We start from the raw sequence: 26,585 nt of genomic DNA, 5'->3' as shown, positions 1-26,585 counted from the left end.
TTGAGTGTAAGGGGGCAATTACTTTGCATAACTTTGTTTATGAAATAAATGAAATAAATATGTAATTGTTGTGTTATTTGTTCACTTATGTTCCCTTTATCTAATATTAGGTTTTGGTTGAAGATCTGATAACATTCAGTATCACAAATATGCAAAAGTAGAGAAAATTAGAAAGGGGGCAAATACTTTTTCATAGCACTGTATGTTTGTGTTTGTGTGTATGTGTGTTTGTGTATGTGTGTTTGTCTGTGTCTGTCTGTGTTGCCTTCAGCTCCTCCAGTCTGCCCACAGCCTCCCTTGTATTTTTAAAGTTGTGAAGTTCAGTCAGTCAGTCAGGTCGGTCGGTCAAGTCAGTCAGTCAGTCAGCCAGGTCGGTCGGTCGGTCGGTCAAGTCAGTCGGTCAGTCAATCAGTCAGGTCGGTCAAGTCAGTCAGGTCGGTCGGTCAAGTCAGTCAGTCGGTCAGTCAATCAGTCAGTCAGTCAGTCAGTCAGTCAGTCAGTCAGTCAGGGTAGATGAGGAACCCAGAAAAGGTGCTGTATTTGTTGGTGTTTCCTCCATGGACCTTCCCCCCATCCAGCTGTACACACACCTCGTCCCCCACGTCTAGATGCAGGATCACACTGTTAGACGCATAGTCGTAGTTCTGGTCCGCATCCTGGGCGATGGCACTGGCCCTCACCTGTCTCACACACACACACACACACACACACACACACACACACACACACACACACACACACACACACACACACACACACACAGACACAGACGGGAAGACAGAGGGACAGAACAGACAGAGCAAATGTCATTGGTTGACACCATCAAGGTTAAAGCTTTACAATAGGCAAACCCCCCCTCCTGCTTTGTAATAGTAACTTAATTCATGCATTTGTGTCTCCGTGTCCACACGAGTAAACCCAATTAAAGGTGTTAACAAACAAGTAAAGATCCACTGCCTGTGGGTCAATACAGACTGAGCTCCCCACCAGCATGCAAATGGAAATATGTCTGATGCTCAGGCTGGGCCGGACACAGCGGATGCGTCCCAATTGGCTCCCTTTTATTGCACTACTTTTGACCAGAGGACTATGGGCCCTGGTCAAAAGTAATGCACTATAAAGGAAATAGGGTGCCGTTTGGGACGCAGACAGCCACTCAATACCATGCATATTGAGCTCTGCTACTAGCGCTAGGGCGTTAGCATCATAAGCAACAGGTCAATAGCTGCTGGGGGAAGATACTGTTGCTGTTTCTGGACCTGACTGCCCGACTGCCTGACTTCCTGACTTCCATCCCTGTAGACCAGTGGTCACCAACCAGTCGACTGGTCGATCTTCAAGGCATTCCTAGTCGATCACCAAATATTTCTGTAGGAAATCCAACGATAAAGGCTTGCGCGCCTTGTTTAAATATATTGCGCTGTTGGCACACTTGATTCAGAAGCCCTGCGCACCAGGTAGGCAAAGTGTTCCCATTTTAAACTTTAGTCATTTAGCAGATGCTCTTATCCAGAGCGTTGCAAGCGCCATGCTCTACCAACTGAGCTACACGGGGCACATTTCATTTGTCTGAAAAGACTCTCCGCTTACCGGGCAAACTGGGAAAGCTGCCACAGCGAAGTTTGATACTAGCCTACGTGAGATTTAATAACTTTTAAAACCATGACCAGAGGGAGACTGTTTTGAGTGAGTTCATGTCTAATTTTTTATTCAGCACTGTCAAAACTGTTTTTATTCAACACTATTACAAAACATAAAACACGCTTCTCCCTACTTCCACTCGCGCTGCAGCTACAATGAATGAGTAGCCAAGTGTAGGCTATCGATAGCCCTGCGTTTGTATTATTATTAGCATTTCGTCATGTCGATTTTAATATCAAGGAATATTTAACTTTCTCTGGTCATAGGAACAACATGAATTTGTGCATGAGGCTGATGTGGTTCGACTCGAGTTTCGCCATTAGGTGGAAGGGTTTCCACTCTCTCTAGTCAGTCTCACCGGAGGAAAGGAAGGAGAGAGCAGAGACCGTGAGAGGCGAACCCTCTGCTGCTCTCTCCCTCCCTCCGCTGAGACTAATGCCATGTTCAAAACAACTTGGAACTCGGAAATCTCAGACTTCCGACTTCATTGCATTCAAGACAACTGGGAACTCTGAAAAAAATTAGATCCGCCTGGTTAAAATATTTTTAAAGGTCATCCAACTCGGAATTCGAAGTCGGAAACTCAAGCATCTTTCTAGAGCTCCGACTTTCTGAGCTGAAGATCACTGATTTGACCTAGTTTATTTTCTTCAAGTTCCCAGTTGTCTTGAAAGCACCATGACCATCAGATGCTGGTAGCATCAGTCCAGTAAAAGTCCAGTATTTCAATTTATGCTCAGCTGTGCCTCACAAGTGCTACACCAATTGATCTATTTTGTTATCAAAGCTCAAGTTTTTAAATCTAATATGGTCTGAGAAGAACAATATTGGCAGGCCAGTTATATAGCCAATGTGCTGTGTAATGTATTAGGCCTACTGCACAAACCTCCTACAGAACCATTTTTATTAGGTTAATGCTACATTTAAGTCATGTTTAAATTTTGAGCGGTAGATCTCAGCTTGCTTTTTGAATGCGAAAGTGATCTTCACTCAGAAAAGGATGGTGACCACTGCTGTAGACTACCCATTGTCCCATGTGAACCCCTCTTCCTCATCTATTCTACACTAGCCAATCAGCCTTCCGCTTCATTGCTAAATAATAACAGACAATATGGTTGTGATCGAGGAAGAGGTCAGAGGTTAGATCCCAATCCATCTGTTTATCCAGTGCAGCCTGTACAAGGCCCTGTTAGGCAGGAAGCACTAACCAACCAGGTGACGTCATACTCTGATGGAAAGCTACACTATTACAGTCTTAAAAAAGAGAGGAGTAAGTATGTAAGATTTATATCTCAACTCTATAGACATACTGTATGTCTGTCTGTCTGTCTGTCTGTCAAGTGTCAGTGGCCTAACTGACCTTGTATCTATCTATCAGGCTTCGTCTAGGCAGCCACGGTGTGAGTACTGAGCATAGACCACTCAATCTCTGTCAGCCCCCCAGATGACCGACGTATATCTCCAAGACATGACACGACAGGCACAGAATATGATCTGCAGCTCAACTAACGTCATGTCACTCAATCACACCACTTTACTGTGCCATTGGTATCACTTTACATAAAGTTGACAAGTATAATAATGCTTTATAAGCATGTATGAGCCCTTATGTCCATCTCCCCAACAAGGTGCATTATGATATATATAGATATATATGTATACAGTGGCTTGCGAAAGTATTCACCCCCCTTGGCATTTTTCCTATTTTGTTGCCTTGCGACCTGGAATTAAAATGGATTTTTTGGGGGTTTGTATCATTTGATTTACACAACATTCCTACCACTTTGAAGATGCAAAATATTTTTTATTGTGAAACAAACAAGAAATAAGACAAAAAAAACAGAAAACTTGAGCGTGCATAAATATTCACCCCCCCAAAGTCAATACTTTGTAGAGCCACCTTTGAAGCAATTACAGCTGCATGTCTCTTGGGGTATGTCTCTATAAGCTTGGCACATCTAGCCACTGGGATTTTTTCCCATTCTTCAAGGCAAAACTGCTCCAGCACCTTCAAGTTGGATGGGTTCCGCTGGTGTACCACAGATTCTCAATTGGATTGAGGTCTGGGCTTTGACATTTAAATGTTTCCTGTAAATACCCTATTTTCGTACATTTTTCGTACATATTTCCCTATCAGACTTTTCATCCTTCTACAAGATATACTTTCCTGCAACCCGCCTCACTCAATGTGGAACGGATTCTATTATTGACTTACCTTTATCTAGAATCTAGAATCTCCAGTTGAAACTAGCTAGCCAGCTAACTAGCTACTTGCTATTTGCTATTAGCCACAGCTAGCGGTGTTTTCACCCAGAACATTGGATTTCTTTTCCGCGGGATTAATTTTAATCATTGGACATTGATCACCGGATATTCGGCCAGTCTGCACAGCGCGTTATCGACCCAGAACATATCAGTTTTTCCGCGGAATCACTGATTCACTGGACCTTTAACTCCGGATTAATCGCTACCAGCTGGCTACAACAAAACGGACGCTGTGGTCTGGCTAATCAACCTGAGCTAGGCCCATCTCCCGGCTATCTACCTCTCTATCAACCGGACGGGACCACATAGTATTGACACGGAGCCCCGCCGATCCTACACGACTGGTCTGCCGACGAAATCGTCTGATGTGGTTACGACGTAACCACGAAGATTCCATCCATCTGCTAGCCCTGGCCCGTTAGCACACGCTTACTCACTAAACTGAACTAGCTACTGGACTAGCTACTTGCTATTAGCCACAGCTAGCAGTGTTTCACCCAGAACATTTGATTTTTTTCCGCGGGATTAATTTTAATCACTGGACTTTGATCACCGGATATTCGGCCAGTCAGCACTGCGCGTTATCGACCCAGAACATATCAGTTTTTCCGCCGGAATCACTGGACCTTTAACTCCGGATTCTTCGCTACCAGCTGGCTACAACAAAACGGACGTAGCACACGCTAGCCGTGGCCTCTTACTCACTAGCACTTCACCACCGGACCTTATGATAACTCAGCTATACAGCTGATATCTGCTGGACTGTTCCTTTTTTACGGTACTACATCCTGTTTATGTTTAGCCTCAGCCCAAACATGGTTAGTTTATTGTTGTTTCGGTTATTTCTAATTGTACTATATCACTGTAGACCCCCCAGCCTAGCTAAACCTGCCTTAGTTAGCTCTTTTGTCCCTCCACCCATACACTCAGAGACCGACTCAATTGATGCCTCTAGAGATACTATCTCTTTCAGTGTTACCCAACGCTTAGGTTTACCTCCACTTTACTCATATCCTTCCATATCCTTGTCTGTACATAATGCCCTGAATCTTTTCTATAACACCCGGAAATCTGCCCCCTTTATTCTATGTACCCAACGCACTAGAAGACCAGTTCTTAAAGCCTTTAGCCGTATCCTTATTCTAGTCCTCCTCTGTTCCTCTGGTGATGTAGAGGCTAACCCAGGCCCTGTAGCCCCCAGTATCACTCCTACTCCCCAGGAGCTATCATTTGTTGACTTCTGTAATCGCAAAAGTCTTGGTTTCTTGCACATAAATATCAGAAGTCTACTTCCTAAGTTTGAGTTATTCACTGCGTTAGCACACTCTGCCAACCCTGATGTTCTAGCAGTGTCTGAATCCTGGCTCAGGAAGGCCACCAAAAATTCTGAAATTTCCATCCCCAACTATAACATTTTCCGTCTAGATAGAACTGCCAAAGGGGGTGGAGTTGCAATCTACTGTAGAGATAGCCTGCAGAGCTCTATCATACTATCCAGGTCTGTGCCCAAACAGTTTGAGCTTCTACTTCTAAAAATCCACCTTTCCAGAAATAAGTCTCTCACTGTTGCCGCTTGCTACAGACCCCCCTCAGCCCCCAGCTGTGCCCTGGACACCATATGTGAATTGATTGCCCCCCATTTATCCTCTGAGTTTGTACTGCTTGGTGACCTAAATTGGGATATGCTTAATACCCCAGCCATCCTACAATCCAAGCTAGATGCCCTCAACCTCACGCAAATTATTAACGAACCTACCAGGTACAACCCTAAATCCTTAAACATGGGTACCCTCATAGATATCATCCTGACTAACATACCCTCTAAATACACCTCAGCTGTCTTCAACCAGGATCTCAGCGATCACTGCCTTATTGCCTGCGTCCGTAACGGGTCCGCGGTCAAACAACCACCCCTCATCACTGTCAAACGCTCCCTAAAACACTTTAGCGAGGAGGCCTTCCTAATTGACCTGGCCCAGGTATCCTGGATGGATATAGATCTCATTCCGTCAGTAGAGGATGCCTGGTTGTTCCTTAAAAGTAATTTCCTCTCAATCTTAAATAAACATGCCCCATTCAAAAAATACAGAACTAAGAACCGATATAGCCCCTGGTTCTCCTCAGACTTGACTGCCCTTGACCAGCACAAAAACATCCTGTGGCGTACAGCATTAGCATCAAAAAGCCCCCGCGATATGCAACTTTTCAGGGAAGTTAGGAACCAATATACACAAGCAGTCAGGAAAGCAAAGGCTAACTTTTTCAAACAGAAATTTGCATCCTGTAGCACTAACTCCAAAAAGTTTTGGGACACTGTAAAGTCCATGGAGAATAAGAGCACTTCCTCCCAGCTGCCCACTGCACTGAGGCTAGGAAACACTATCTCCACCGATAAATCTACAATAATCGAGAATTTCAACAAGCATTTTGCTACAGCTGGCCATGCTTTCCATCTGGCTACCACTAACCCGGCCACCAACTCTGCACCCTCTGCTGCAACTTGCCCATGCCCCCCCCCGCTTCTCCTTCACACAAATTCAGACAGCTGATGTTTTGAAAGCGCTGCAAAATCTGGACCCCTACAAATCAGCTGGGCTAGACAATCTGGACCCTTTCTTCCTAAAACTAGCCGCCGAAATTGTCGCAACCCCTATTACTAGTCTGTTCAACCTCTCTTTCATAACGTCTGAGATCCCCAGAGATTGGAAAGCTGCCGCGGTCATCCCCCTCTTCAAAGGGGGTGACACTCTAGATCCAAACTGCTACAGACCTATATCCATCCTGCCCTGCCTTTCGAAAGTATTCGAAAGCCAAGTTAATAAACAGATCATCGACCATTTCGAATACCACCGTACCTTCTCCGCTATGCAATCCGGTTTCCGAGCTGGTCACGGGTGCACTTCAGCCACGCTCAAGGTGCTAAACGATATTATAACCGCGATTGATAATAGACAGTACTGTGCAGCCGTCTTCATCGACCTGGCCAAGGCTTTCGACTCTGTCAACCACCGCATTCTTATTGGCAGACTAAATAGCCTTGGTTTCTCAAATGACTGCCTCGCCTGGTTCACCAACTACTTCTCAGATAGAGTTCAGTGTGTCAAATCGGAGGGCCTGTTGTCTGGACCTATGGCAGTCTCTATGGGGGTGCCACAGGGTTCAATTCTTGGGCCGACACTTTTCTCCGTGTATATCAATGATGTCGCTCTTGCTGCTGGTGACTCTCAGATCCACCTCTACGCAGACGACACCATTTTGTATACATCTGGCCCTTCATTGGACACTGTGTTAACAAACCTCCAAACGAGCTTCAATGCCATACAACAATCCTTCAGTAGCCTTCAACTGCTCTTAAACACTAGTAAAACTAAATGCATGCTTTTCAATCGAACGCTGCTAGCACCCGCCCACCCGACTAGAATCACCACTCTCGACGGGTCTGACCTAGAGTATGTGGACAACTACAAATATCTAGGTGTCTGGTTAGACTGTAAACTCAACTTCCAGACTCACATAAAGAATCTCCAATCCAAAGTTAAATCTAGAATCGGCTTCCTATTTCGCAACAAAGCCTCCTTCACTCATGCTGCCAAACATGCCCTCGTAAAACTGACTATCCTACCGATCCTTGACTTCGGCGATGTCATTTATAAAATAGCCTCCAACACTCTACTCAGCAAATTGGATGTAGTCTATCACAGTGCCATCCGTTTTGTCTCCAAAGCCCCATACACTACCCACCACTGTGACCTGTACGCTCTTGTTGGCTGGTCCTCACTACATGTTCGTCGTCAAACCCACTGGCTCCAGGCCATCTATAAATCACTGCTAGGCAAATCCCCGCCTTATCTTAGCTCATTGGTCACCATAGCAGCACCCACCCGTAGTCTGCGCTCCAGCAGGTATATCTCACTGGTCATTCCCAAAGCCAACACCTCCTTTGGCCGCCATTCCTTCCAGTTCTCTGCTGCCAATGACTGGAACGAATTGCAAAAATCCCTGAAGCTGGAGACTCTTATCTCCCTCAATAACTTTAAGCATCAGTTGTCAGAGCACCTTACCGATCACTGCACCTGTACACAGCCCATCTGAAATTAGCCCACCCAACTACCTCATCCCTATATTGTTATTTAATTTGCTCTTTTGCACCCCAGTATCTCTATTTGCACATAATCTCTTGCACATCTAGCATTCCAGTGTTAATACTATTGTAATTATTCTGCACTATAGCCTATTTATTGCCTTACCTCCATAACTTGCTACATTTGCACACACTGTATATATATTTTCTGTTGTATCTCTGACTTTATGTTTTTTTTTTTACCCCATATGTAACTCTGTGTTGTTTTTGTTGCACTACTTTCCTTTGTCTTGGCCAGGTCGCAGTTGTAAATGAGAACCTGTTCTCAACTGGCTTACCTGGTTAAATAAAGGTGAAATAAAAAAATAAAAAATTGTCCTGCTGGAAGGTGAACCTCTGTCCCAGTCTCAAATCTCTGGAAGACTGAAACAGGTTTCCCTCAAGAATTTCCCTGTATTTAGCGCCATCCATCATTTCTTCAATTCTGACCAGTTTCCCAGTCCTTGCCGATGAAAAACATCCCCACAGCATGATGCTGCCACCACCATGCTTCACTGTGGGGATGGTGTTCTCGGGGTGTTGAGAGGTGTTGGGTTTGCGCCAAAGATAGCGTTTTCCTTCATGGTCAAAAAGCTCAATTTTAGTGTCATCTGACCAGTGTCATTCTTCCATATGTTTGGGGAGTCTCCCACATGGCTTTAGGCGAACACCAAATGTGTTTGTTAATTTTTTTCTTTAAGCAATGGCTTTTTTCTGGCCACTCTTCCATAAAGCCCAGCTCTGTGGAGTTTACGGCTTAAAGTGGTCCTATGGACAGATACTCCAATCTCCGCTGTGGAGCTTTGCAGCTCCTTCAGGGTTATCTTTGGTCTCTTTGTTGCTTGTCTGATTAACGCCCTCCTTGCCTGGTCCGTGAGTTTTGGTGGGTGGCCCTCTCTTGGCAGGTTTGTTGTGGTGCCATATTCGTTCCATTTTTTAATAACGGATTTAATGGTGCTCCGTGGGATGTTCAAAGTTTCTGATATTTTTTATAACCCAATCCTGATCTGTACTTCTCCACAACTTTGTCCCTCACCTGTTTGGAGAGCTCCTTGGTCTTCATGGTGCCGCTTGCTTGGTGGTGCCCCTTGCATAGTGGTGTTGCAGACTCTGGGGCCTTTCAGAACAGGTGTATATATACTGAGATCATGTGACACTTAGATTGCACACATGTGGACTTTATTAAACTAATTATGTGACTTCTGAAGGTAATTGGTTGCACCGGATCTTATTTAGGGGCTTCATAGCAAAGCGGGTGAATACATATGCACGCACCACTTTTCCGTTATTTATTTTTTAGAATTCTTTGAAAAAAGTATTTTTTTTCATTTCACTTCACCAATTTGGACTATTTTATGTATGTCCATTACATGAAATCCAAATAAAAATCCATTTAAATTACAGGTTGTAACGCAACAAAATAGGAAAAACGCCAAGGGGGATGAATACTTTGTATGGCACTGTATATATATATAGTATATGCTAAAGCAGTACATACCTGACTAATCATTAGAAAGTAAGCCTTGTCTAAGCCAGAATGGCCCATTGAGCCTTACCCCCAATCCATCTCCTTAATGTGGAGTGCCAAGCAGAGAGGCATCGGGTCCCACTTTGGTATGACTCAACCTGGGATCGAACCCCCAACCTTCCAATCTCAAGGTGGACACTCTAACAAAAGAACACTAATTTCTTAAACACTGGTCCCACATTCTGTGTAACTCATACTCAACAGACCATGTCATCGTATTAACAGGCTTGTTGAGAGGGGCAGGTGTGTAAGTTTGAAAGGGTTTTTGTCCACCCTTTATAACATTGTGTTGCTCAGTGGGCAGTCAGAGGGATAGATAGAGGGATATAATAAAATAAGGATAGTCAGTTCTACACCGAGCCAGGGGAATGGAGGGCGAGATAAAAATAACATGACCAAGACGCAAAACCTCCAAAAGCATGACAGTAAAAGGATGGCAAAACAAGACAAGTTGGTTGACAGAGAGACAGAAAGGAGAGAGAGAGAGAGAGAGAGAGAGAGAGAGAGAGAGAGAGAGAGAGAGAGAGAGAGAGAGAGAGAGAGAGAGAGAGAGAGAGAGAGAGGGAGAGAGAGAGAGATCAGGGGATGAGAGGATAGGAAGATAGATGTGTTAATGGAGGTTGGTAGACAGTGGGCTGAGGGACGAAGCAATAGGGAGGTAAGTGTTGTGAGGGCCAGACTGAGAGAACACCACAAGACAGATATATAGATACCCACACACTGAACATGTCACGATGGCCAGACAAGTGCATCAGGCATTAGAGAGAGAAAAAGTGAATGTGTCTAAACGTTACCTAGACGTTGCATTTGTGTACTAATTATCGATGTCTGTTTGAATTAGGTGAAATCGGTATACTAATTAATGAATCCAGAGACTGTCATGTGATGTGATTCCTCCAGGGGATATTTCCTGTGTTAACTCTACCTGTATGTGTCTGTTTTAGTGGTAGGTTTCCTTATTGCTGTTAGGGGACATGACGCCTGGTTGAAGTTAAAGGTTATGGTGGTGACAGGTTATGACATGGTTATGATGGTGACAGCAGTGTTTTCCCTGCTATTGCCATTTAAAGAAATTGAGATTTGATATTTAATATTCTACCACATTTGCAGTTGCCTTATCTATCTATGCTATGTTATATAATATATCATGGAGGGGTAATATGTCATGCTATACTTCTTAAACGCAACATCTCCCCTAACCCCTCATTAACTTTGTGATGGTGCTATCATTAATCTATTAATTTACAGTCCCTCACAGAGACTGACTGACCATAGGGCAATTCTAGCAAATGCCAGATGGGCTGGTCCATCTTAAGCCCAGTGGGCCTGTCTAAATTGGGGTTTAAGTGCAGAAATGTCATTATTTGGCTAATAATGGGGACCTCGGAGCAATAGAATGGGCCAGTGAGGGTGCCTTGAGGGGAAAAGAATGGTCCGGTTGGTTACAAATGGCCGGGCTGTTTTCTGGTACCAGTCCGTCCCTGCTCAGCTAGCACATAACGATCTGAGAACCATGTTTCTTAGAGCTTGGTGAAAACGTGGTTGTCCTATGGTTATTTTGCATACAAACTGCCCACAACTTTCTGGGAATAGTGCAGGACACCCAGCTAGCGCTTAAGAAACATCTGTGGAAATGTCAGTACTTCAGCATAACGTTTTCTGCAGGTTTCCTCATGGTTTTATTTAAAGTCATGTTCTCGGAACATTAAGAAAACTTTCCATAAAAACCATAAGAAAACATTAGTAACGTTCAGAGAACGTTCTAAGAATGTTATTTAAAAACATATACACTGAGTGTACAAAACATTAGGAACACCTGCTCATTCCATGACATGGACTGATCAGGTGAATCCAGGTGAAAGCTATGATCCCTTATTGATGTCACCTGTTAAATCCACTTCAATCAGTGTAGATGAAGGGGAGGAGACAGGTTAAAGAAGGATTTTTAAGCCTTGAGACAATTGAGACATGGATTGTGTATGTGTGCCATTCAGAGGGTGAATGGGCAAGACAAAATATTTAAGTGCCTTTGAACGGGGTATGATAGTAGGTGCATGGCACACCAGTTTGTGTGAAGAACTGCAACGCCGCTGGATTTTTCATGCTCAACAGTTTCCCGTGTGTATCAAGAATGGTCCACCACCCAAAGGAGATCAAATCAAATCAAATTTTATTGGCCATATGCGCCGAATACAACAGGTGCAGACATTACAGTGAAATGCTTACTTACAGCCCTTAACCAACAGTGCATTTATTTTTAATAAAAAAAGAGCAGAAGTAAAATAAAATAACAGTAGGGAGGCTATATATACAGGGGGGTACCGGTGCAGAGTCAATGTGCGGGGGCACCGGCTAGTTGAGGTAGTTGAAGTAATATGTACATGTGGGTAGAGTTAAAGTGACTATGCATAAATAGTTAACAGAGTAGCAGCAGCGTAAAAATATGGGGTGGAGGGGCAGTGCAAATAGTCTGGGTAGCCATGATTAGCTGTTCAGGAGTCTTATGGCTTGGGGGTAGAAGCTGTTGAGAAGTCTTTTGGACCTAGACTTGGCACTCCGGTACCGCTTGCCGTGCGGTAGCAGAGAGAACAGTCTATGACTAGGGTGGCTGGAGTCTTTGACAATTTTGAGGGCCTTCCTCTGACACCGCCTGGTATAGAGGTCCTGGATGGCAGGAAGCTTGGCCCCAGTGATGTACTGGGCCGTACGCACTACCCTCTGTAGTTCCTTGCGGTCGGAGGCCAAGCAGTTGCCATACCAGGCGGTGATGCAACCAGTCAGGATGCTCTCGATGGTGCAGCTGTATAATTTTTTGAGGATCTGAGGACCCATGCCAAATCGTTTCAGTCTCCTGAGGGGGAATAGGCTTTGTCGTGCCCTCTTCACGACTGTCTTGGTGTGTTTGGACCATGATAGTTCGTTGGTGATGTGGACACCAAGGAACTTGAAGCTCTCAACCTGTTCCACTACAGCCCCGTCGATGAGAATGCAGCCAACTTGACACAACTGTGGGAAGCATTGTAGTCAACATGGGCCAGCATCTCTGTGGAATGCTTTCGAAACCTTGTAGAAAGGGAAAGGGAAATTAAGTCCATGCCATGACTAATTGAGACTGGTCTGAGGGCAAAAGGGGGTGCAACTCAATATTAGGAAGGTGTTCCTAATATTTTATACAGAACGTTCTAAGAATGTTATTTAAAAACATATACACTGAGTGTACAAAACATTAGGAACATCTGCTCATTCCATGACATGGACTGATCAGGTGAATCCAGGTGAAAGCTATGATCCCTTATTGATGTCACTTCTTAAATCCACTTTAATCAGTGTTGATGATGGGAAGGAGACAGACTAAAGAAGGATTTTTAAGCTTTGAGACAATTGAGACATGGATTTTGTATGTGTGCTATTCAGAGGGTGAAAAGATTTAAGTGACTTTGCGCACCGTCAAGAACTGCAACGCTGCTGGGTTTTTCACGCTCTACAATTTCCTGTGTGTATCAAGAATGGTCCACCACCCAATGGACATCCAGCCAACTTGACACAACAGTGAGAAGCATTGGAGTCAACAGGGGCCAGTATCCCTGTGGAATGCTTTTTGTTGAGACAAATTAAGGCGGTTCTGAGGGCAAAAGCGTGAGGTGAAACTCAATATTCAGAAGGTGTTCCTAATGTTTGGTATACTCAGTGTATGTAATTACTGTGGCATGAAAGATCAAAAGACGTCTATTTTGAGAGATTTATATTACATAATCATTAACTCTTTTGTTGGTTGCCTTGAAGTATCAAATACAGGTTATATCACAGGTTATATCAATTTCTACAAAACACACCGATTTAAGCTCACATATTGAGAAGCACAGTGTACAGCCAGAGTCAGAGCTTCCTTAGCTACAATACCCTGAAGGCTAATTATAATATATTTCAGCAGCTCTACCATATCCATGGCTGGACCCCAAATGGCACCCTATTCCCTATTTAGCACACTACTTTCAACCAGGGCCCATATGGCTGTGTTCAAAAGTAGTGCACTATGTAGGGAATAATGTGCTATTTGGGAAGCACCCAATGTCACTTCTTTCTGGAGTTAATACAGGTGCTGGTCATTACAGAGTGGGCCTGACATTTTAACATGGGCGTGTGAAACCACTTTCATGTGATCTATTAAAAGAGTATAAAAAAAAGACCCAGGGAAATATTAAATCGGAGGCAATGAAGGCAGTATGATCTCCATTTGTACACTTTGCACATTTTATATAATATGCGCATCGTCCCTACCACGTCGTCCATTACTTCCAGATAATGTACAGGGCGTCACGGGTATCCCTTACATACCAGTTGTGTCACGACAGTGATATAACATAGATATCATTGGTATCCCTTGTTTATGACAATACTCAAGGAACCACCCAGCTAGCACATTTGGTTCTTTGGAAGTTGTGGGAATGTACGTTTTTGGTTTCCCATTGGTTCTGGGAACAAAGCCATACGTTTCTTGACCGGTAAAACTGAACGTTTTTTAAACGGAAGTTAACATTTTGTCTGTTCTGGGAACGTAACTTTTTAGGTTGCAGGGAGGTTCTGAGAATGTTTTACTATGGTTCCCTGAAAGTTTTCCTGGGAGGTTTTATTAAGAGCTACTTTTCTATTGTCTTCGCTCTAAGTGGTCAGTATATCACAGCCAATGAATCCTGTCACTTTTATTACCAGTGAACCAAGGCACCACAGATAAAAACATAACTTTGTATACCCTCACATCTCCCTACCGGTATCACAGAATAGCCGTGCTTGATCAGTTTATTACCCTAGCCCCACCTCCCTCGTCTTTCACCACCACCACCTTCCTCTGGCCTTTTTTCTGTTTCTCATTTAATCTATCCTTTTCTGTCTCTTTCGACACATATGTTCACACATCTTGGGTTGTATATAAAATGAGAGTGCAGCTGCTACCCCCTCTCTTCCTCTCTCCCTCTCTCTCTCCCTCCCCTCCACCCTCCCCTCCTCTCTCCCTCCCTCCCAGGCCCGTTTACCAGAGACAGCCCCAGGCTCTATGCTGGCCCCCAGGGGCCCCTTTGCTCCTCACAGCCCCAGGATCAGTTCAGTGTGGTGGCCTCACATTGAGGAGCTCACTCCCCCTCCCCATGGCCATCTCCATCTCCCTGTGAATCTTTCTCTCTTTCTCTCTCTCTTCTTCCTATCTCGCTCTCTCTTTCTGTCCCTCTCTCTCTGTCCCTCTCTTTCTGTCCCTCTCTCTATGTCCCTCTCTTTCTGTCCCTCTCTCTATGTCCCTCTCTTTCTGTCCCTCTCTCTCTGTCCCTCTCTTTCTGTACCCCTCTCTCTGTCCCTTTCTCGGTCCTTCTCAATTCAATTCAAAGAGGCTTTATTGGCATGGGAAACGTGTTTACATTGCCAAAGCAAGTGAAATAAACAATAAACAAAAGTGAGGAGACACAAAACAATTAGAATTTAACAGCAAACATTGTCCTCAAAAAGGTTTCAGCGTAGAATTTAACAGCAAACATTGCCCTCGAAAAGGTTTCAGTGTAGAATTTAACAGCAAACATTGCCCTCAAAAAGGTTTCAGTGTAGAATTTAACAGCAAACATTGCACTCAAAAAGGTTTCAGTGTAGAATTTAACAGCAAACATTGCCCTCCAAAAAGGTTTCAGTGTAGAATTTAACAGCAAACATTGCCCTCAAAAAGGTTTCAGTGTAGAATGTAACAGCAAACATTGCCCTCAAAAAGGTTTCAATGTAGAATTGAACAGCAAACATTGCCCTCAAAAAGGTTTCAGTGTAGAATTTAACAGCAAACATTGCCCTCAAAAAGGTTTCAGTGTAGAATTTAACAGCAAACATTGCCCTCAAAAAGGTTTCAGTGTAGAATTTAACAGCAAACATTGCCCTCAAAAAGGTTTCAATGTAGAATTTAACAGCAATATTGCCCTCAAAAAGGTTTTAATGTAGAATTTAACAACTCTTTTCTGGATTTTGATAACTAGCGCGTATAGTCCTAATTCTGCTCTGAATGCTTTGTTTGGGGTTTTGCATTGTACACTAAGTGTAAGTATATTTTTATAGAATTCTGCATGCAGTCTCAATTGGGTGTTTAGACCCATTTTGTGAATTCTTGGTTGGTGAGTGGACCCCAGACCTCACAACCATAGAGGGCAATGGGTTCTATAACTTATTGAAGTATTTTTAGCCAGATCCTAATTGGGATGTCAAGTTTTATGTTCCTTTTGATGTCCTAGAAGGCTCTTCTTGCCTTGTCTCTTAGATTGTGCACAGCCTTGTGAAAGTTACCTGTGGTGTTGATGTTTAGGCCGAGGTAGGTATAGTTCTTTGTGTGCTATAGGGCAACAGTGTCTAGATTTAATTTGTATTTGTACTGGATAATGGACCTTTTTTTGAACACCATTATTTTTGTCTTACTGAGATTCACCGTCAGGGCCCAAGTCTGACATAATCTGTGCAGAAGATCTTTGTGCTGCTGTAGGCCCTCCTTGGTTGGGGACAGAAGCACCAGATCATCTGCAAACAGTGGATATTTGATTTCTGAGTCCAGTAGGGTAAGGCCGGGTGCTACAGACTTTTCTAGTGCCCTCGCCAATTCATTGATATACAGTGCCTTCAGAAAGTATCCATACCCCTTGATTTATTCCACATTTTGTTGTGTTACAGCCTGAATTCAAATGAAATTGTTTTTTTCTCCTCACTGATCTACACACAATATCCCATAATGACAAAGTGAAAACATGTTTTTAGAAATTTTGGCAAATGTATTGATAATGAAATACAGAAATATCTAATTTACATAAGTATTCACACCCCTGTCTCAATACATGTTAGAACCACCTTTGGCAGTGATTACAGCTGTGAGCCTTTCTGGGTAAGTCTTTAAGAGCTTTGCACACCTTGATTGTACAATATTTGCCCATTATTCTTAAAAACGTATTCAAGCTCTGTCAAATTTCTTGTTGATCATTACTACACAACCATTTTCAAGTCTTGCCATAGATTTTCAAGCAAATTTAAGTCAAATCTGTTACTCGGCCACTCAGGAACATTCACTGTCTTCTTGGAAAGCAACTCCAGTGTAGATTTGGCCTTGTGTTTTAGGTTATTGTCCTGCTGAAAGGTGAGTTCATCTCCCAGTGTCTGGTGGAAAGCAGACTGAACCAGGTTTTCCTCTAGGATTTTGCCTGTGCTTAGCTCCATTGCGTTTCTTTTTTATTCTGAAAAACTCTCTGGTCCTTAACGATTACAAGCATACTGATAACATGATGCAGCCACCACTATGCTTGAAAATATGGAGTGGTACTCAGTAATGTGTTGCTTTGGATTTGCCCCAAACATAATACTTTGTATTCAGGACAAAAAGTTAATTGCTTTGCCACATTTTTGTTGTATTACTTTAGTGCCTTGTTGCAAACAGAATATTTGTATTCTGTACAAGCTTCCTTATTTTCACTCTGTCATTCAGGTTATTATTGTGGCGTAACTACAATGTTGTTGGTCCATCCTCAGTTTTCTTCTATCACAACCATTAAACTCTGTAACTGTTTTAAAGTCACCATTGGCCTCATGGTGGAATACCTGAGCGGTTTCCTTCCTCTCGGGCAACTGAGTTAGGAAGGTTGCCTGTATCTTTGTAGTGACTGGGTGTATTGATACACCATCCAAACTGTAATTAATAACTTCACCATACTCAAAGGGATATTCAATGTCTGCTTTATAAAAGTTGTTATCCATCTACCAATAGGGGCTCTTCTTTGCGAGGGATTGGAAAACCTCCCTGGTCTTTGTGGTTGAATCTGTGTTTGAAATTCCCTACTCGACTGAGGGACCTTACAGATAATTGTATATGTGGGGTAGAGAGATCAGGTAGTCATTCAAAAATTATTGCACACAGAGTGAGTCCATGCAACTTATTATGTGACTTGTTAAGCAAAGTTATTTATTTTTTTACTCCTGAACTTATTTAGGCTTTCCATAACAAAGGGGTTGAATACTTATTGACTCAAGACATTTCAGCTTTTCATTTTTAATTAATTTGTAAAATATTCTAAAAACATAATTCCACTTTGACATTATGGGGTATTGTGTGTGAGCCAGTGGCAAGAAAATCTAAATGTAATCAATTTTAATTCAATTCAGGCTGTAACACAACAAAATGTGGAAAAGGTCAAGGGGTGTGAATACTTTCTGAAGGCACTGTATACAGTATGTTGAAGAGTGTGGGTCTCAAACTGCATCCCTATTTCACCCTACGGCCATGAGGAAAGAAATCTGTGTGTTTATTACCAATTTTATCTTCACACTTGTTGTTTGTGTACATTGATTTTATAATGTAATATGTTTTTCCACCAACACCGCTTTCCATAAATTTGTATAGCAGACCCTCATGCCAAATTGAGTCAAAAGCTTTTTAGAAATCAACAAAGCATGAGAAGACTTCTTTTGTTTTGGTTGGTTTGTTTGTCAATAAGGGTGTGCAGGGTTTATATGTGGTCATACGGTAGTTTGGTAAGAAGCTAATTTGACATTTGATCAGGATATTGATTTCACTGAGGAAATGTTGGAGTCGGCGTGGGTCCTCTCGACATGGGTCCTCTAGATGCAGGTCTGTGGGTGGGGCCTCGCAAGGTCTGGGAGGGTGTCTTGCTAGTCTGGGAGGGGTGTCCGTTGCTCTGTTGCTCCTGTGTGAGGTGCTGGGGCTGCAGTTGAGGGCAATGTCTTTCAGGGTCATTGCAAAAGTAGGGACTGCTGCTTTGTAGAGGTGGACCTGGTCATAAAGTCCAGGGTGGAGTGGTGGGCCAGGTAAACATTTGGTTTCACGGGAAATGCTTGCGTTTACCCGCTGTATGGTAGCAGGGTGAACATCTTTTCGTGGTAGCAGGGTGGAAATAACCACTTGTGCTTTGGGAAAAGTGGAAGAAGCTTTTTCAATCACTCCCTTGAGTGCTGTGGTCTCAGGTCGTTTGTGCCTGTGTGAATTATTATGTGGCTGGGTGACCCTAGTTGACCATCAGATAGCAGGTGCAGGGCACGCTGGGTGTTAGGGCACCATAGTTTAGCGACTGTGGGTTTGGAGAAAAGTTTATTTTCTTGTATGTATTCCCCATTTGAGTCCATAAGGAGTACAATTTGTGGCTTTTGTGTGTCATCGGTGGGTGTCGAGGGGTTTTCATGGGGGCTGCTAGGAGGGGGTCATTTGTCTGTTCTGCTGTGGTGTCGAGGCTGTGGTCAGGATCTGGGGTGGGCTGTTCTGCTGGCTTCTCTGGGGGAATGGCCAGCTCTTTCATGGGTTGTTCTCTCTCTTTCTCTTGCTCCATCTCAGCCCCCACCTTCACATTTATCTCCTTCATAATCCTACCATGCCTCCCTCACATCTCTCTGTCTCTATCGCTCTGTTTCACCAATACCAGCAAAAAAGCAGACTTACATTAATAATCCTTCAACATATTGGAGCGATATTGCTACCATAAAAGCCCCTGGACCCAACTATCATACTTGATATAATACATCATGTTAAATACCTTACAAAATAATATAGTAGTGTTGGATACTCCTTATTTAGTAGCCTGCGTTTTAGAGAACGCTTGCGCCAGATCGATGTATTCAGGGGGAATGCGCACGATGGAGGTACTGTCTGGACTTTCCACCGTGGTTGCACCAACGGAAACACCTAGACACCTACCCTGACACTCTCGCGACCACCCCGTGAGAACCCTCTGCGGCCATGAGAAGGTGCGGTTGTGGAGTGCTAGCCAAGGGATACCTAATACCACAGGGAAAGCAGGAGACTCAATCATGGAAAAAGTAACCTGCTCACAATGAGTCTCCTAGGTAATCATGGTGACTGGTGCAGTAACTTCCTTAACCAACCCGGACCCTAATGGTCGACTATAAAGTGCTCTGATGGGGCGTGGAATGGATAGGGGAATCAATGGAATGCCTATACGCTGTGCGAATGCCCTGTCCATAAAGTTCCCAGCTGCGCCTGAATCGACTAGTGCCTTACACTGGGGAACATCCATGTGCTCAGGAAAGGAGACGAGTATTTTACAGTGCGCAGCAGAGGGCTCTGAACAAGTGTGGGTGTTCGATACCTGGTGTGATGCGAGAGTGCCCTGCCTGCCCCCTCCAAACCCAGAAGAGCGTTGACGACAACGTGTGGTGAAATGTCCCTTCGCGCCACCAGTGTGGGACTGGCGCTGTCGTCCTCCGCTCTCTCGGCCGGCGGCTCCACCCAGCTCCATCGGCTCGAGGTCTGAGTCTTCCGGAGTGGAAACGGGCAAACCCCTACCAGGACGTCCTCTGGCTGCCAGCAGGCTGTCCAACCGAATGGCCATGTCCACCAGTTTATTGAAGGACAACATGGTGTCCCGGCAGGCTAGCTCCCGTCGGACATCCTCCCGCAGATGGCACCGGAAATGGTCGATCAGGGCCCGCTCGTTCCACCCGGACCCCACTGCCAGCGTCCGGAACTCCAACGCAAAGTCCTGCGCGGTCCTCGTCCCCTGCCTCAGGTGGACCAGTCGCTCACCCACCTCTCGACCCTCGGGCGGGTGGTCGAATATCGCCTGAAAGAGGCAAGTGAACTCCCTGTAGTCCTCCAACGCGGCTCCTCCTTCGTTCCACACCACGTTGGCCCACTCCAGGGCTTTCCCACAGAGGCAGGAAACGAGGACGGACACCTTCTCCCGCTCCGATGGTGCCGGCCTGATGCTGGCGAAGTAAAGCTCCAATTGGAGGAGGAATCCCTGGCACAGCGCCGCTGTCCCCTCAAACGCCCGTGGTCGGGATATCTGGATCCCTCCTGGTGCTGGGGTGTAGGTGGCTGGATCCGGTTGGCCAGCTGGTCTCGACAGATCGGGTCTGCTCCTCTCCAGTCGTTGGACCTGAAGAACCCGATCCAGGCATGCGCTCTTCTCCCGCTGACTCCATAGCAGGTGGGTGATTCTGTGATGTGTGTGGTAGAAGGAGTCAGGCGCAGGAGAGTAATACGCATCCAAAAACTTTATTCCGTCGATAAACAGTTGCGCAAGCATGCAACAACAAAACTCAGGCACAGGGGAAATATCTACCCTGGCAACAACAAGGTAAGGGTAGCTCAACCGAGCTACACACAGCTCACTACAAACAATCACCCACACAGACAAGGAAGCAGAGGGAACACTTATACAATGACTCATTGGGGATAAGGACCAGGTGTGTGTGATTAATTAGACAAGACAAGTGGAGTGATGATAAATGGATTGGCAGCAGCTAGTAAGCCAGTGACGACGAACGCCAAAACCTGCCCGAACAAGGAGGGGAAGCAGCCTCAGCGGAAGTCGTGACAGTCAATTTGTTGAGGTAATCTGTAGAGATTTCACCCCATGCTTCCTGAAGCACCTCCCACAAGTTGGATTGGCTTGATGGGCACTTCTTACGTACCATACAGTCAAGCTGCTCCCACAACAGCTCATTAGGGTTGAGATCCGGTGACTGTGCTGGCCACTCCATTGTAGACAGAATACCAGCTGACTGCTTCTTCCCTAAATAGTTATTGCATAGTTTAGAGCTGTGCTTTGGGTCATTGTCCTGTTGTAGGAGGAAATTGGCTCCAATCAAGCACCATCCACAGGGTATGGCATGGCGTTGCAAAATAGCCTTCCTTCTTCAGGATCCCTTTTACCCTGTACAAATCTCCCACTCTACCACCACCAAAGCACCACCAGACCATCACATTGCCTCCACCATGCTTGACAGATGGCATCAAGCACTCCTCTAGCATCTTTTTATTTGGTCTGCGTCTCACAAATGTTCTTCTTTGTGATCTGAACACCTCAAACTTCGATTCGTCTGTCCCTAACACTTTTTTCCAATCTTCCTCTGTCCAGTGTCTGTGTTCTTTTGTCCATCTTAATATTTTTCTTTTTATTGGCCAGTCTGAGATATGGCTTTTTCTTTGCAACTCTGCCTAGAAGGTCAGCATCCCGGAGTCGCTTCTTCACTGTTGACGTTGAGACTGGTGTTTTGCGGGTACTATTTAATGAAGCTGCCAGTTGAGGACCTGTGAGGCGTCTGTTTCTCAAACTAGACATTCTAACATATTTGTCCTCTTGCTCAGTTGTGCACCGGGGCCTCCCACTCCTCTTTCTATTCTGGTTAGAACCAGTTTGCGCTGTTCTGTGAAGGGAGTAGTACACAGCGTTGTACGAGATCTTCAGTTTCTTGGCCACTTCTCGCAAGGAATAGCCTTCATTTCTCAGAACAAGAATAGACTGACGAGTTTCAGAAGAAAGTTATTTGTTTCTGGCCATTTTGAGCCTGTAATCGAACCCACAATTGCTGATGCTCCAGATACTCAACTAGTCTCAAGAAGGCCAGTTTTATTGCTTCTTTAATAATATGCCATTTAGCAGACGCTTTTATCCAAAGCAACTTACAGTCATGCGTGCATAATTTTTATTTATTTTGGTGTATGGGTGGTCCCGGGGATCGAACCCACTACCTTGGCGTTACAAGCACCGTGCTCTACCAGCTGAGCTACAGAGGACCACCTACAGCACAACAGTTTTCAGCTGTGCTAACATAATTGCAAAAGGGTTTTCTAATGATCAATTAGCCTTTTAAAATGATAAACTTGGATTAGCAAACACAACGTGCCATTAGAACACAGGACTGATGGTTGCTGATAATGGGCCTCTGTACGCCTATGTAGATATTCCATTAAAAATCAGCCGTGTCCAGCTACAATAGCCATTTACAACATTAACAATGTCTACACTGTATTTCTGATCAATTTGATGTTATTTTAATGGACAAAAAAATTGCTTTTCTTTCGAAAACAAGGACATTTCTAAGTGACCCCAAACTTTTGAACAATAGTGTATATATATGGGCTCCCGAGTGGCGCAGTGGTCTAAGGCACTGCATCTCAGTGCTTGAGGCATCACTACAGACCCCTTGGTTCGATTCCAGGCTGTATCACAACAGGCCGTAATTGGGATTCCCATAGGGCGGCACACAATTGGCCCGGGTTTGGCTAGTGTAGGCAGTCATTGTAAATAAGAATGTGTTCTTAACTGACTTGCCTAGTTAAATAAAGGTAAAATATATATTGTATAAGAAAACACATTTTAAAGAGTATATATATTGCCTTTATTACTTTTGTCTATATTATTACTTTGGTCAAACCTGTTATGTTATGGTAACACAAGATATTACCACATAAGGAGCAGGGGAGTAGATTAATTCAATCAATTAATCAGATCATGTGTTAAACTGTTAACCAATTCAATCAATTAATCAGATCATGTTTTAAACTGTTAACCACCACATATACTATACAGTATATACGACACTACTAAGAACCACATACACAGAGTGTACAAAACATGAGGAACACCTGCTCTTTCTATGACTGACGAGGTGAATCCAGGTGAAAGCTACAACCCCTTCTTGATGTCACTTGATAAATCCACTTAAATCAGTGTAGATGAAGGGGAGGAGACAGGTTAAAGAAGGATTTTTAAGCCTTGAGACAATTGAGACATGGATTTTGTATGTGTGCCGTTCAGAGGGTGAATGGGCAAGACAAAATATTTAAGAGCCTTTGAACGGGGTATGGTAGTAGGTGCCAGGCGCACAGGTTTCTGTCAAGAACTGCAACGCTGCTGGGTTTTTCTTAAGGTGTTCTTATTCTTAATGTTTTATAGCTGTATGGGCGCCATAGCCATAGATCCATATCTGTGGTCATTCCAGCTACCCCCCCCCCCCCCCCCCAACACACACACACACACTCTTAATCAATCTGCCTTAGAGTGAACACTGGACAGCCACACAGGGATTAACGGAACCTCTGGCTGGCTGGCTGTAGACATGCTTCATGTCCGGTGTGGACTCTGTGACCTGAATATCATTTAGAGACAACTACCATATGGACACTGAGTCACTGACCAGAGCATGTAAAATAACTGAGGCATTGATAGATGTACAGCAACTGTCTGGAAACAGAAGCCTCGTTTATACCTGGCGCCAAAATGCATCCTTGGTCCTGATCTTTTTCACATTCTGATTGTGCCCACATTTTCAGATACATTTTCAGAAACATGGTATTAAAATATGTCTTGTATCCGTCCACTGTGTCCGCACTGTGACCAGATTTCCTGGTCCCTCCCTGTATGCAAATTATTTGACCGATATTCTTTAAAAATAATATTCATTTATTTATTTTAAGTCACATATTGATGTCATAATTCAATGGTGGCACTTGTCAAGGATTTTAGAAGGCAGGAAAATGATGATTAAAACGGTTTCACTGTCCAGATCCGTCTACACTTGTAAGATATCCAGACACAATGTGTGCCTGACTACCTCCGGAGGTGATCAGGATGATCTGATAACAATCAGATCAAAATGTGTCTTTTGATCGTCTACACCTGTCTACAAATGTGGGCCAAATCAGGATGTGGACACAATCAGGACAAGGACACATGTTAGTACCAGGTATAAACAGGGCTAACATGTAACAATGTAAGTCATGAGTAATGAGTTGTAATTCTAATGCAGCACCATGAGAGAAGCATGGTGCTGGTGTGGGTGTTCACATGGAGAAGCATGGTGTGGGTGATCAAATGGAGAAGCATGGTGTGGGTGTTCACATGGAGAAGCATGGTGTGGGTGTTCACATGGAGAAGCATGGTGTGGGTGATCACATGGAGAAGCATGGTGTGGGTGTTCACATGGATAAGCATGGTGTGGGTGATCACATGGAGAAGCATGGTGTGGGTATTCACATGGAGAAGCATGGTGTGGGTGATCACATGGAGAAGCATGGTGTGGGTGTTCACATGGATAAGCATGGTGTGGGTGTTCACATGGATAAGCAGAAGCGTCATGCCCATAGCACCAGCCCCCTCAGATCTGTCTTGTTGTTTACATTTTGTTTATAAATGTTTTGTTGTTGTTGTTTCTCTGTAATACTACTAGCCACCTAGCAATTTTATGAAGTTGGATTTAGCTAACCCAGATAGGTTCCCAATCTACCAACCTCATAACTAGCTACCAAGAAGCCATTTCAGGTTATCAACAGGGGCGGTGTGTTCAATAGGGCGATATGGGCGACGCACTGCCAAACGGGAAAAGGAAGGGATTTTTTTTCTAATCAATTATATCACGGCAACAGTAGTTATCAGTGTTGTAATCTAGACGTCTGATCTGCCACAGTGCCACTAAATGTCCAATCAGGCTAAAGTCGTGCTTCAAATGCCCCCCCCCCCCCCCTTTTGGGGCGATTTCAGTCAGGTTGAAAATCGCCCAGAAGTCTGTCAAAGACTCCCATGTAAAATCTATTTTTTTCAAATATCAGAGCTTTCAATACAATCTCTATGGGTTTCTGAGGGCTTGCACTTACGCGCTTTCGTCATACGTAACGTAACCATGAACGTAACTAAGAAAAGAGCGGGTAGCAGCGTCAATCAATTCACTATTACTGTCAAAATGGCTAGGCTTCAGTGCAACTCGATTGTGTCTTTGAAAGAAGTTCCTTTTTGTCGGCGAACAAATGAAGATAAATTGGCAACGAAACAATTAGGACCTCCCAGACCAAATGTAATAATTCAACAGGTTTCTACTAAAGGGGGGAAGTCCTACACCCGAGGATTTTCCAAAAATTGGTACGAACGAAAAACCTGGCTAGCAGGCTGCGATGTAGCTAATGCAGTCTTCTGCTACCCCCTGCTTACTCTTTCACCCTGAAGGCGGCACGGCAGACAGCACCGCTTGGACAGCGACTGGTGTGTAACGGACATGCACCATCTTTCAGGAAAGATTAAGAAACATGAGCTGTCAAAGACCCACATGGATAGCTGTTTGAGATTGTCTGCTTTGGGGAGAGTGAACATTCCCACTCAACTGGATGAGGGATACAGGCTAGCTGTCCGCCGCCACAACGATGAGGTTAGTGTTGATAATCACAAGTTTACTGGAGAACTGAAACTGACAAGGCTGACAAGATAGGACCCTTTTGTCCATTGTTATTGGATAGGAACAGAACTTATAACCAGCTCCTGACCTAAATAGATCTTAGCACAACATTTTACTCAACATATCATATTCCATATTCACTATAACAAATATATTTACTACGACATTAGCAAGAACCGCCACATCCTCAGCCGGCTAATCCAGTGTGTGAAGTTTTGCGGAGTGTTTGAGTTAGCTTTGCGAGGCAAAGATGAAACTGAGGGCTCCACCAACCCTGGTAAGCCAACACTTTTGAGATCAGTCAATAAATGCTTCTGGTATTGACTTATATGCTGCCCCTGTCTTCATGTTGTTGCTGGACATATATTTGTTAAAATGTGTGTAGGTCACCTAAATCATCAGAAAAATTGCCCCCCCTGAGAATTTTTTGAGGAGCCGCCACTGGTTATCAATGAAGTTAGAGTAGCTAGCTTGTCTAACTATCTTAGCTGGCATGCCTGCTGGCAAGGTTGGTAGACTTTAGAAAAGCAAGCAATAACTAAATGTATTGAATAAGACTCACATTCCTTTAAATCTTTCACCCAGATTTTAGTAGAGATGCAGTGAAGCATATTTAGTTTCTTTAGAAAAAATAACCACCAGTCAGGAGGATACAGACAGCTTTGGCTATTGGCCCTCCTGTAGCTCAGTTGGTAGAGCATGGCGCTTGCAACGCAAGGGTTGTGGGTTTGATTCCCATGGGGGGCCAGTATGAAAAATGTATGCACTCACTAATTGGAAGTCGCTCTGGATAAGAGCGTCAGCTAAATTACTAAAATGTCAACTGGATCACAAAAAAATTTCTCGAGGTATGCTTAGATAGGCAGCAAAATATTTTTTTACATAGAATTAGGCATAATTATTATGCCACTAGATTGCAGGAAAACGGTGTTTCAGGTGTTTGAAAAATGAAAAACTTCTGAACAGGGGGCCTAGCCACAAGCCATCCTCACATACTTTGTGCCCCCTCAAATTTTTGGGGGTGCATGACGCCCCTGTGGAGAAGCATGG

General features: G+C 44.1%; 1 protein-coding gene across 1 annotated transcript in view; it reads right to left on the bottom strand.

The window, feature by feature from the left end:
* Positions 1-500: 500 nt before the first annotated feature.
* LOC311121673 (complement C1q-like protein 4) overlaps positions 501-26,585 on the bottom strand; it is a gene marked incomplete at both ends in the record, with an annotated part of 39,150 nt that continues 13,065 nt past the window's right edge. Inside the window, one exon of the mRNA XM_084196132.1 lies at positions 501-680. Coding sequence (XP_084052258.1) covers positions 501-680 — 180 coding nt within the window. The remainder of the gene's footprint in view (positions 681-26,585) is intronic.

This window comes from Coregonus lavaretus (assembly GCF_964263955.1).
Source record: "Coregonus lavaretus genome assembly, contig: HAP1_SCAFFOLD_1973, whole genome shotgun sequence".
Classification (NCBI taxonomy): Eukaryota; Metazoa; Chordata; class Actinopteri; order Salmoniformes; family Salmonidae; genus Coregonus; species Coregonus lavaretus.
Note: the sequence above shows the minus strand (reverse complement) of the source record. Positions and strands in the feature narration are given on the sequence as shown.